This window comes from Dromiciops gliroides, chromosome X (genome assembly GCF_019393635.1).
Source record: "Dromiciops gliroides isolate mDroGli1 chromosome X, mDroGli1.pri, whole genome shotgun sequence".
Taxonomy (NCBI): Eukaryota; Metazoa; Chordata; class Mammalia; order Microbiotheria; family Microbiotheriidae; genus Dromiciops; species Dromiciops gliroides.
In genome coordinates, this window is record NC_057867.1 from 48,153,385 (window position 1) to 48,166,946 (window position 13,562).

Sequence of the window (13,562 nt, forward strand, 5' to 3'; positions counted from 1 at the left end):
GATTCAGGAGATCCTGAGTTCAAATCCGGCCTCAGACACTTGACACTTACTAGCTGTGTGACCCTGGGCAAGTCACTTAACCCTCATCACCCCACCAAAAAAAATTAAATAAATAAATAAATAAAAGAGAGGTACAGAGTCCAGGACCAGGATGGAGAGTCCCACTGGCATGGGCATACCACATCTTGGATACCGAGTTTGTTCTGGGTGCCACACTTTAGGAGAACACAAGTTAGAAAGCAATCAGAGGTGGGTGACTAGGATAAAGAAGGGCTTCAATGTTTTTTGTTTGTTTGTTTTTTATAATTTATTTATTTATTTTTGCGGAGGCAATGAGGGCCAAGTGACTTTCCCAGGGTCACACAGCCAGTATCAAGTGTATGAGGCCAAGCTTGAACTCAGATCCTCCTGAATCCAGGGCCTGTGATTTATCCACTGTGCCACCTAGCTGCCCCCGAAAGGGCTTCAATGTTATACAATATAGAATCAATTTACAAAACTGATGTTTAGACTTAGAGAGGTATAATGAAATGTTTAGACTTAGAGGTATAATGTAATGTCTGTCTTCAAATATTTGACAACATGTTCTGTTTGGCCTCAGAGGGCAGTCCAGGGAGCCATTTGGGTAGAACTAGCAGAGAGTCGGATTTAGGCTTGGTGTAAGGAAAACCTTCCTAATGAGGAAAGCTACAGAAAGTAGAATAGGTTAGCTTGGGAGATATTGGTTTTTACCATGACAAGAGGCCTTCAAGAAAAGACATTGTTCATGGATGGGTTGTACTAGCATGGCTTCTGAGGTCCCAATTCTGTGATCAGCATTACTGTTCTGCTTATCCTGTTTTGCTTTACTTTTTTTTTTGGTGGGGCAGTGAAGGTTAAGTGACTTGCCCAGGGTCACACAGCTAGTGTCAAGTGTCTGAGGCTGGATTTGAACTCAGGTCCTCCTGAATCCAGGTGTTAAGGGCTAAAATTCTAGCTAAACTGTCTAAAATATCTAATGAGTGGTCGCCAATAAATTATAAGCTTTAGCAAGAGTTAGACTTTTAAGCATTTATTAAGGAGAATAAGAATTTGGTTAAGAGAGAGAAAAAGGCCTAGATTCCTATCTATTAAAGCGAGAGCACATTTCTAGCTCCGCTCTCCACCAGAGTCCAAAGGAAAGAGCCCGAGACCGAGCGCCAGTCTCTTCCTTCCTCCTCCCACTCGCCCGCTTCACTTCCTGACGCCAAAGAAGAGACTCCTGGTCTTGCCCTCAAAGACCTTCGCTTCATGGGTGGAACTCTTCTACAGTAAGTCTCCAGCAGGTGGCGTCATTCCAATCATTACACAGGGCTGGTGCTTTATCCACTGCACCACCTAGCTGCCCCCAACACTGAATGAATGATTTCTAAGGGCCCTCACAGCTCTGACAATCCATTTTCATATAGTCCAAGCATTCTTTAGGAAGCAAAATAAATGAACAAATAACTTGTTGATTTGATGGAAAGACTTGGATTTGGAGTCAGGGAAACTTGCCTTTGCCTCTTGCTACCTATGTAGCAAAGTAGGCTGCTCACTTTCCTTCTCTGGGCCTCAGTTTACTCCTCTGTAAAATGAGAAGGGGGTTGGCCTCAGACACTTGACACTTACTAGCTGTGTGACCCTGGGCAAGTCACTTAACCCCCATTGCCCACAAAAAAATGAGAAGGGGAGTAGGCTTGATAGTCTTTAAGGTTCCTTCCAATTCTACATCTTTGATTCTATGAATGCCTTCATTTACAGATGGGCCAAATTAGTGATTTCTAAACCCCAAGGATTTTTGTTGTTCAATCTCTTGCAGTACAGTACCATTCCCTTTTCTGGTCAAGTCACAATGACCTGCACGAGTGAATCGGAGCTGATACTGTACTGAAGCACTGTCTATTACAATTGGCGGGGAAAGGCAATTAATACAAGGGATTGCAAACACAGGCCTAATTCATTTGATGTAAATCAATGTGTCGCATATTTCAATCGCAACCCATTCCTCCAGAAAAGTCTATGGAAGTGATTCATTAGACACTGAACACAACACAAGAAACAGGCCAATTCACTTAGGCTCACCATGGCATCTCCGCTAGTGAAATTCCAAAAGCAATCAAATCGACTAAGTCCTTTTTGCAGACATATGCGTCAATGGAGAATGGGTTTCGCACCAGCTCAGATTAAATAAGCGAGGTACAAACTAATCTCAGTTAATATACCTCAGCACTGACACCTGAGTTACGACTTACGACCTTCCAATATTTCATCAGCAAAAGAATATCTATCACCATCTCCCTCAACCCTCATAGTTCCCTGGATCTTTCCACATCTCTCCCAGGGTAACCAGTTCAAAAGGATTGCAGAGCTATAAATATGAATCTCATGGGCTGAATCTGCATTGGTGCTTATACTTGACTATGTAGAATGTCTTAGAAAAGGCCAAGTTGAAATGTGGCCAAGCCTTCATTCAGCAACCTTCTGGGGGGGGGGGGGTGTGGAAGTAGCAGAAACAACAAATGAGATGAAATAAGGAGCTCTGAATAATTCGTGAACTTCACTCAATACCTCGTACCCACTACAGGAGCGACTTGGCCAATAAATATTTTACTAGCATCCAGACATAAACATTTCTCTCAGCTTACAATGATAATACAAGAGCCATTTACCATTAAGCATCTTTATTAGCCATGATGATTTAGAGGATGGGGAGAAAAAGACAACTAATTTATTTTTTAAAATTAACATCAGCGATGAAATAATCTCATTTTGTTTACCAGGAAGTATCAGGGTTCATTTTTTTAACCTGTAAAATCCCTCGTATACACCCATGTTGTTTCAATGGCAAGTCAATTGGGAGGCCGATCCTGAATCATTTGAAATATAGCAACACCTCAGTTAACCAGAATGTGAAGGAAAGAAGATCTTCTGCTGGTGGACTGAAATCATTTTTGGTTAAAACAATGTAAACTCATTTAGGCGATGCAACTCTAGGTCAAGGAAGCTCTGGCCAAAGGCCAAAGACCAAAGAAAGAAAGATTACCCTTGAGCCTTAGGAATTTCTCAAAGCTGTACACAATATTTGTTAAACTCTCTATCATAGGCATTTCTCAAATTTAGAAGTGGAAGGGACCTTAGAGAGAAATCATGTACTCCAACTCCTCATTTTACAAAGGAAACTGAGGTTCACTGGGATCAAGTGACTTCCTCACAATCGCTCAACCTTTGCCTCTTACTTGTCAAACCCATATTAATTCTGCTACTGCGTATTTTTATACATAAATCTATTCAATCAAGGATTTATTGAGCATTTACTATGTGTCAAGTCCTGGAGACCCAAAGACAAAAGGGAAATGATCCCTGTCTTCATGTAACTTCAATTCTAATAGGATCATGGTTTAGAAAGGCAGCATGTCATGGCAGAGAGATTCTTGTCCTTGGAATGAGGAAGACCACCAATGAAATCCTGCCTCTGACACTTACAAGGACTGGTCCCCTTTTGTCTTTTTACCCTCAACACCTAGCACAGTGCCTAGGAGGTAATTAATAAATGTTTATTGACTGATCAACTGACTAGAAATATGATCCTACCCAGGTAAATGATTTAGCCTCCAAGTACCTCAGGCAACCCTAACCTTAGAACTTAACTACTAAGTCACAAACAGGTGATGATCTTCTTTTGAGAAGGAACATACATATACATACATACATATGTATATTACCAATATCTATAATCTAATCCATATATATATATATACCAACATATTTGTGTGCATATATATATACATATATTATATATGGATGATAGGCACATTATACATGTATATAATCAGAGAAGGGACATCCTAATACCTGGATAGAAAAATCTAATGTCTGTGCTCTCCTAGTCCAGGGCTTCTTAAATTTTTTCCACTCTCAATCCCTTTTCAACTGAGAAATTTTTACATGATCCCGGGTTTAAAGGTATATAAAATAGATATACATAACTTTTTACTGTTGCCAAATTTTTCTCGACCCCCACATTCAGTTACATGACCTCATATGGGGTCGAGACCCAGAGTTTCAGAAGCTAAGTCCTAGTCTCAACCTGAGAGTACACTAGCCAATAACACCTCTTGGGAATTTAGAACTTGGAAGGACCTTAGATATTACTCTTTACGAACCACACATCTTCGATCTAATAACAATACCATCACCCCTTAGCATCAGCATCTTCTAAAGGATGTCTTAAGAAGATTTTTAAAAAATTGAAATCGTCTATGATGCCTAAAGAAATAAACCTAGAATCTGGCGGGGTTATTGTTATTGTTAAGAACTTCCCCAATTCTGGATAAAATCTAGAATGTTTCAGAAGTTCTTAAAAAAAGAGCTGACCAGATGAGGAACAGCCATTGATCAGAATGTAAGCCCCTTAAAGGCATAGACTGTCTTGGCTTTTTTGTCTTTGTATGCCTAGCACTTAGCATCATTTTTGTAACATAAGCCCTTAATAAATAACTATTAAATGATTAATTCATTCTTTGCCCAATGGGCAAATTCCCTCCTTTCTCTGGGCCTCAGTTTCCTCTTCTGTCAAATGAGGGAGATGGATAAGATATTCTTTAAGGCCTCCTTTTGTGGTTGAGTCATTTCAGTTGTCAAACTCTTTGTGACCCCATTTGGGGTTTTCTTTTTTTTTTTTAGTGAGGCAATTGGGGTTAAGTGACTTGCCCAGGGTCACACAGCTAGTAAGTGTCAAATGTCTGACGCCGGATTTGAACTCAGGTTGTCCTGACTCCAGGGTCGGTGCTCTATCCACTGTACCATCTAGCTGCCCCATATTTGGGGTTTTCTTAGCAAGGATACTGGAGTGGTTTGCCATTTCCTTCTTCAGTTCATTTGACAGATGAGGAAACTGAGGCTAAGAGGGTGAAGTGATTTGCCTAGGGTCATGCAGCTACTAAGTATCTGAGGCCAGATTTGAAGTCTCTATGACCATAATGAATATCCATAAGGTCTCTCAAAGTTACCTCAAAACTATTCTCTTTTACCTAAAGGCAAAAGCCAGTTGTAGGGGGACAAACCTGAGATCTTCTAGCTGAGGGTTCCAGATTCCCAGGGGCCAATTAGCTGACGTGGCCATAGTGGTTATAGAATTATTATAGGCCATAGCTCTAAAGAAAGAAGGAACAGGGGCAGCTAGGTAGTGCAGTGGATAGAGCACCAGCCCTGGATTCAGGAATACCTGAGTTCAAATCCGGCCTTAGACACTTAACAATTACTAGCTGTGTGACCCTGGGCAAGTCACTTAATCCCAATTGCCTCACCAAAAAAAAGAAAGAAAGAAAGAAGGAACCTTAAGGGTCATCTAGTCCCACTCCTTCATTGGAGAGACATGGAGTCACATCAGCAGTAAGGACAGGGCTAAGATTTGAACTCAACTCCAGATCCAGTGCTCTTTCCATTCTAACAAATCCTAAATCTTACACACCGTCTGCTGAGGGCTGAAATATACTGCTGAGCACATCTAAAATATTTTAATTATTTACTTAAAAGATATTTGCAACAAAAAAAATCCATTTCCCTCACTTGAGGACAATATATTATTTAAAAATAAGCCTCAGACCACCAAAATTGCCTAAATTCAAGAAGTAGTGTGTTCAGTTGGGGTGGGGGATTGTGCTAGATTCAGAGGCAGAGGACCTGGGTTCAAGCCCCAATGCTTTTACTACCTGTGAGATTGTAGACATATCACTTAAGCGCTGATGGACTCAGTTTCCCCAGCTGTAAAATGAGGAAGTTGGACTAGATGACCTCTATAATCCTTGGCAGCTCTAAATTTTTGGTAATATATGTAAGATCATGCCACAGGTCATGAAATAAATATTTCTTAAACCTGCCTGGCTCATTCTAGACAAACTTTTTAAGAAGGATTCCTTTAGAGTGTCCCTCATACCAGCTACCTTGTGAACCTAGATCAGTCTTGGTAGAAGAAATCTGGCCATTTACAGCTATTTGACTTACCTGAAATTATACTAAGCACCTACCAAATCCTTCAGGTGCTACCATGATGAATTCTATTACTTCTAATAAATAGCAGATCAGTGGAAATCGACGAAAGCTCCCACAGCTCCCACTAACGGCAGCTGAACAAAGGCAGAATCATGGAACCCAAGATGAAATGGGACTATACACATGGGTAAGCTAGCTTTTCCAAGTCATTGTTTCCCCAGCTTGTTGCTTGAGGTAATCTACTCTTGCAAAAAGAGAGGAGGGAGGGAGGGAGGAGGAAGAGGGAGAGAAAGAGAGAGAGAGAAAGAGAGAGAGAGAAAGAGAGAGAGAGAAAGAGAGAGAGAGAAAGAAAGAAAGAAAGAAAGAAAGAAAGAAAGAAAGAAAGAAAGAAAGAAAGAAAGAAAGAAAGAAAGAAAGAAAGAAAGAAAGAAAGAAAGAAAGAAAGGAAGAAAGGAAGAAAGGAAGAAAGAAAGGAAGGAAGGAAGGAAGGAAGGAAGGAAGGAAGGAAGGAAGGAAGGAAGGAAGGAAGGGAGAGAGGGAGGGAGAGAAGGAGGGAGGGGGAGGAAGGGAGAGAGAGGGAGAATGGGAGAAAAAGAGAGGGAGGGAGAATGGGAGAAAAAGAGAGGGAGGGAGAGTGGGAGAGAGAGAGAAAGAGAGAAGGAGAGGAAGAGAGGGAAGGAGGGAGGGAAGGAGGGAGGGAAGGGAGAGGCAGAGAGGAGGGGAGGAAGGGAGGGAGGGAGAGAGTGGGGAGAGGGGGGAGAATGGGAGAAAGAGGGAGGGAGGGGAAAGAGGGAGGGAGGGAGGGAGGGAGGGAGGGAGGGAGGGAGAGAGAGAGAGAGAGAGAGAGAGAGAGAGAGAGAGAGAGAGAGAGAGAATGAATGAGAATGAGAATGAGAATGAATTAAGCTCAGGATTTGTACACATGAATCTGAGACGTGAAAGAAAGTTTCTTATTCTTGCCAAATGGAATTAGCTCAAAAAATTAAAAAAACAACAACCGAGAACAAGGTAGCCCGAAGTAGTGAAAAGAAAATTTGATTTTGAGGCAGAGAGTCTAGGTTTGAGATGTACCTCTGCTACTGACTACCTTGGGCAAGTCATTTCTCCCATGGTGGTTTTCTCATCTACATTTGCTTACCTTGTGAACATGCTAGGCTGCAGCAACAGAATGTCAGGTCCCTGAGGCCAGCACCTAGCACAGTAGCTGGTATTGGTCCAAAGGATTTGCTACCTAAGTACTTGGTGATTGATCAGTCTATATAAAATGATGGGGAAGGGATGTCAGGCTAAATCACTAGACCCATTTTGTACATGAGGATTTTTTAAAATCAAAAAGATTTCACAAGCCTTGCCTCATAATAACGTTATTAGTTCCTTTTGATATGAGAAAACCCCCATCCGAAAAAGACAACTCAGAATTCAATAATGATTTGAAATGAGTTTGTATTTTATTAAACACAGCCATCACCTACACAGGTTTGAAAAGCAGGAACATGTAGACATGGGTATTGTGAGATCTATTGCTTATTCAGTCCACAGAAAGCATGGCTGCCTATAGAATATGCTGTGTTATTCAGGGAAATAGAGAAATAGATCTCTCACAATAGCCCGTGTGTTCGGAATCATCAGACATGATCTCTGAGGACCCCTGTTGTGAATGTTATTATCATCCACCCCTAAATTTGGGGCTCGTCCTTCTCTGTGATTCCCACAATACTCCACCCGATTTCCCATGCCAATTAAAGATGCCTTCAGTTAGGTGGTTTAAAAAAAAATCAAACCAAAGAATGAGGGCCCCACAAATTGGATTGTGAGTGTTACAAAGAGACACATTTTCTTGCTTTTAGTGTCAGGTCTTTGCCAATAGAAATTTCCCTTATGGTGAAAAGGAAGATGGTTCCAGCCCCGCAGGCCCCCCTCTTGAATTCTTCACACCAAGTCAACGCCCTTAGATAGACAGCTGTGAATGTGGCCCTGAACACCGAGAGGACTTGGAGTTTCAACAGCTGCTGGGCAATGGTGTTTAGATGCAATTTCAAAGATGTTATTAGTGGCTTTAAGAAGAGCGGGACCATTTGCTAACCCCCAATGACATGGTGACAGATACTTCAACGGCCATTTCAAATGGAAACAAAAAAAAGCCCCTTAATGAACATCTTGAGGCTCTGGCCAGCCGAACACCCTCTTTGTTTTGTGGCAGGCAATGGGATGCCATTTTTTTCCATTTGGCAGCTCCAAAGCACCCAAGGATTCTCCCATGGCTTCCCTAAGGCCGGCTGGCCTCATTAAGAGAGGCACCCCCTTTCCTAATCCTCCAGGCTTCTATTGTCCTTTCTCCCCAAAGTATCTTGTATTTAGCCTGTATAGATTCTCTATCTACTCCTTTATGTAAAGCAGTCTCCCTCCATGGAACATAAGGACCTGGAGGTCAGGAAGTGTCATTTTTGTCTTTGTACGTCTTTCTCTGTAGATTTAATAAATGTTCCCTGATTGATTGTGAACCTGAGGCCCAAGGAGACAAAAGCACTGGCCCTGTGCACAGAGGACATCCCTGTCATCTGGAGAACAAGAACGGAGGAGTTTTAGCTCCCACCCCATGGCCCCAGCTGGCCCAGAGCTCCCCCACCCAGGCCATCCTGAAGGCCTGCCTGGGCCATCATGACAACCTCTTCTCCAGGGGGAGCCCTGCTCTTAAAGGGGGAAGCAACATGGTGGAGTAAATTAGCAGCACACCACGAGGCGGAAATCATGCCTTCAGCCTCTGCCACTTACTAGCTGGGTGGCCTTGGCTAAGACATTTCTCTTCTGTCAGGTTCCTTATCTACAAAATGAGGATAAGAATGTTTGCTTGCACATCTTACCTCACTCAGGGGGTTTGCAGGCTTTCAAAGGAAACGTGAGCTACTGATTTAAAGCAATATTAATAACCCCATTTTACAGATAAGAAACTGGGGCCCAGAAAAGTAAAACATCTTGTCTGAAGACTAGACTGGCAGAGGCAGTAGAACCCAGGTGTCCTAACTCCTGGTGTAATGTACACTGGCTTTCTGAGACTGTCCTCAAATCATTTCAGTAGATTTTTTTTCTCTCACTGTCCTAAATCAATGAATCTCTCTGTATGGGGGTGGGGGGCAGGGTCAGGGGAGCACAGCTTAATGAGTTATGGCTGTCAATTGAGTACCCTTTGGTTACTTGTGAATTCCACATCTACCCAGATACACACAGAGGGCTCACCTAGCTTGTCAAAACAGAGAGAATTAGTTCCCCCAAAAGGAGACAACCTCAGAATGGTGGGAAACCCCAGATCCTAGAGTTCTCAGGTTAACAATCTTTTCAGAATGAGGGACTGGGGTGGGGGGAGACAGAGAGAGGGCGGTGAAGGGGGGAGGAAAGGGGGGAGACAGAGGGAGAGAGAGGGAGAGGGAGAGAGGGAGGGGGAGAGAGGGAAAAAGGGAGAGGGAGAGGGAGAGGGAGAGGGAGAGGGAGAGGGGGAGAGAGAGAGAGAGAGAGAGAGAGAGAGAGAGAGAGAGAGAGGGAGGGAGGGAGGGAGAGGGAGAGAGAGAGACAGACAGACTGAGACTGGAAGTAGAAATGTTTCTGGTAGATTTTCATTTCTTGAAAATAGCATGTAACCCCGTAACCACGACTTTCAAAAAAGAGTCATCTTTGATAAAGGAAAAATGATAGAAACCTCCTTCCCCCTACTAGATGGCAGTAGTGTCACCCTTTGTAAAAACGGGGGAAAAAACTACAGAGAAATTCCATTCCATTCTATTCCAAACACATTTTTTGCTTCTATTTGAGTGAGAGAAGCTGTTCTCCCCATAGACGAAAACCCTTACTTGAAAGGTCCTGACTGTTAAGACTAATCGCAACAAAGGCTCCCATAGTCTGATTTCTTCAGAGGTCAATTAAGTAAATAATCCGGAGGGCATTAATAATGGTGTGTCCAAGGACCCACCACATAGACCCCTGGCCCACCCATTCAGAAGGCTTTTTAAACAGGAATACATTGTAGAACTTCTCAGGAGCTGGGCAATATAATAAGGACCAAGGCCCCCTGCCATCCCGGGGGCAATGGCTGGGAAGGCTATGTCTGCCCTGAAGATCTCGTTTGAAATTGCCTTGCACTGAGTGAGCATAGAGAGAAGGCGAGCACTAGCTCGTCAGCCAGGCGGCAGTGTAAGTGGGGATCTTTATCAGCCCGTATCCTCGGAGAGCCCACTGGGCAACAAGATCTGGTGAAAACCCCAACACGGGCCCCAGGTCTGTACATTTGGTTCCCTGACCCTTCGGACCAAGCCTCTTACCCCTCTCCAGCACATTTTAGGCTGGGGAGACCACAACATTAAAGACACTCAGTGACTTGAGCATCAGAGGAAAAATGTTATGGGGAGGGTTAAGGGCTGGGGGACTGGGGGAGGCTGAAACTTGTCCCCAAGAAGTCTACCTAGGTGACCTCCCACCGGCTTTCCAGAAACAGTCTGGCCGCTCAGTCCTGACAGCAAAATTTGGCTCTGATCAGACAGAAGGTCCATCACTCACTGTGGAGTTCAGAGAACCATCTGCCAGACCTTATAACATCATGGAAGATGGAGAAGTAATCCGCTTGGGGTTGGGGAGGGGGGGTGAAGAGGAGAAGAATGACACAACAGTCTCCAGGCAAGACGTAGATCCTTCTCTCCTGGCTTAGGGTGGGGAGATCCTGAGGGCAGAGGTCCCCAAATTCAGGGCATGTGGGCTACACAACTGAAGCCATTAGTGGCTGGGAGCATCTTTTTTTTTTTTTTTCAAAAGCCCTTAGCACTGGCCCCATCGAATTCGTTCCCAGCCTCCTGATCCTACCAAGATGAGATGAGGAACCACCACCACCCCCCCACACACACACACCCTCCCACCCCCACTTATTGCCAAGCAGTAAAAGGGCATGGTAAAATAAAGGGGGAAACCTTTGTTCCAGTACTATCCAACTTTACTCTACCACCCTCAGGCAAGCCCCCTCCCCCATTTCAGTGTCTCCCGGGGGATGGTTTGGCCAGACTCCACAGAGCCTCTGTGGCTCACCATCGCCCGATCCCACTGGGCAGAGAGGAATTCTGCAAATCAGGGGAGGAACGCAGCCAGCTGATCCCCGCAGGTGACACCCGGCTATCTTAGCACATGAATATAGGGAAGTAATTCTGGGCTTTCGGAGGAAGCCCCACCGGGGCCCTCCCGTGTACAGGCTGGAGCACCCCCCCCCCGCCCCTTTTACCCCCAACCAGGAGAAGTGCTTTGCTACAAATAACTAGAGTTTGCAACGAAGCAATCTGGGAAGTGAGAGCTATTTGTAGGGCTGTCCAGAAACACCTGCAGAGAAAAATCAAATTGTGTCTGGAGAGCCGGAGAGCTCGCCGATGCGATGCTCTCCGGAGCTTGCAGGGGTCCGGGGAGGGGGGGGGGGTCCGGCTTCAGTAACGGTATTTAGATAGCAATCAGTCCGAGCCCTGTCCCCCCTCCCTCTCCAGCCTAAACAGCTGTCCAGCTCCACCCCTGCCCCCAGGACCATTCCCTGCCACTAGCCCCGTTCCCAAGGGCCCTGAATGGTCTTTTCTCGCCTTGGACTGGGTACCCCCTTCCCATCAAGTTTCTGCAGAGGGAAAAGGGGGGGGGACGGGAGGGAGAGAGGGAAGGAGGGAGGGAAGGAGAAGCGCGCAGACGGCGGACAATTACTGCAGCTGTAGGGAGGCAATCTACTTGCCCGCGGTGGCGGCTGGCGGTCACTCTCGGTGGGAATTGTTTTTGCAAGCTTCCCGCGATCAAAGGGGATGCCACCCGCCCCCCAAGAAAAGCAAAGGGCCCCCCACCCCGACACCGCTAGGACCAGGGAGGGAGGGGGGAGGGACAATGCCTTCGTCGTAGCCCCGGGCAAGGCACCGGGAGTCCCGCTGGGAGCCTCCACGCCCCCCACCCCTGGACAAAAGTTGCGAGTTCGGGGCCCCGGCAGCGGCGGCGGCCGGCCGCGCGTGAGGACCCGCCTGGCTCACCTGCTCGGGCGCAGCTTGGCTTCTTTCTTGCTGTCCACGATGGAGGGCACGCAGTTGGTGAGTTCGGTCCAGTCGGCGTGCAAGCCGCAACTCCAGCCGGTGGAGAAGCGGGAGAAGAGCCAGGTCTCGCGTTTGCCGGGCCGGTGACAAGTGCATTTCTTCTGGCCGGCTTTGCACTCGCACGGCTGCTCCAGCTGGATGTTGCGCACCAGATGGCGGCCGAAGGTGGTGCCCCCCGTCTTCTGGATGTGCAAGAAGACGATGAGGTCGTCCCCCTTGATGTTGAAGTCGACCTTCCGCAGGAGTTCGGCGTCGGTGAAATTGAGGCGGGCCACGAAGCGGGGCGGACTCTCATCCTCGGCGCGGTACGGGTCGGCATGGGACGAGGCGAACGCGTGCAGGCGGAGGAGCTGGCATTCGCTGCCGGGGCAGACGTACTGCAGGACGATCACGGCGAAGAGGAACAGCATCACCAGGGCCAGGAGCAGCTTGTTGGATTTGTCATCCATGGTCCGCCCGGAGGGCGGCGCGGGACGGGAGGGCTGGCGCCCGGGCTGCCAAGCGGAGGGCTGCGTGCGGGGCGCTCTCAGTGGCGGGGCGCGCGGGGCACCGCCGCGTCCATGCAACGTGGGAGCGCGCGGGAGCGGGAGCGGGAGAGGGAGCGGGGCCAGAGCGGGCGCCGGGGCGCGCGCGGTGCAGCCTTCGCCCAGCCGCTGCCGCCCGTGCAGCCCGTGCCGCCCGTGCCGCGGCGGAACCCGCTTCCTTCCTTCCTTCCCGGCAGGCTCAGCGCTGCGGCGCGCTCTCCTGCTCGTCCTGCTCCTCGCCCTCGCCCTCCCTCTCTCTCCTCTGCTCTCCTCTGCTCTCCTCTGTTCTCCTCTGTTCTCCTCTCCTCCGCTCCGCTCTCCTCTCCCTCTCTCCTCTCCCTCACTCCGCCACAACACTGGGAAGCACTAGAAAAGAGCCCGAGCCCGCCCCCCTCCCTCCCGCCGCCGGCCCGCCCCCCTCACGTCGGCCCGAGCTCGCTCCTCCCCTGCTCACTTCGCTCCTGCCTGCACTTCGCCTCTCGGCCTCCTCCCGGGCTCCGCCCCCTGCATCCCCGGGGGCTCCTCCCCCTCCTCCGGCTCCCTCCGCAGGGCTCCCCGCCCCGCCCCCGGACCCGCCCCCCACGCGCACCTAGCTCCCGGGGCGGTGTCCGCCCCACCTTGGGCGTGGAGGGAGGGGGCAGCTGGGGAAGGACCGGACAATTTCCCCACTCCCCCCCCCAAAAAAAAACCCTGCTCCGCTCCTTGCCCAGGGTCCGAACCAAGTCTTGTGGCTTTGGGGCTCTTCTGCCTTAGCAGAATGCTTGGCTCCCTACTTTAGCCCACCCCTTCAAGTTGGGACTGAGGGACTCGCTCCGGACTCTCTCGGGAACCTGCCTTTCTCAGTAGGGGGTGTATTAGGGATGGTTCAGTGGTTCGGCAAATTGAAGCCGGAGCTTCTGGAACCAGGTTGGCTCCAGGACCTGGGCGGGGGCGGGGGAGGGGGGAGCCGGGGCGCTAGCTG

General features: G+C 47.8%; 1 protein-coding gene across 1 annotated transcript in view; it reads right to left on the reverse strand.

Annotated features, from left to right (window-relative positions):
- The window catches only part of HS6ST2 (heparan sulfate 6-O-sulfotransferase 2), a 261,877-nt gene extending 249,235 nt beyond the window's left edge, over window positions 1-12,642 (reverse strand). Inside the window, exon 1 of the mRNA XM_043974860.1 lies at window positions 12,018-12,642. Coding sequence (XP_043830795.1) covers window positions 12,018-12,526 — 509 coding nt within the window. The 5' untranslated portion in view covers window positions 12,527-12,642. The remainder of the gene's footprint in view (window positions 1-12,017) is intronic.
- Window positions 12,643-13,562: the final 920 nt, after the last annotated feature.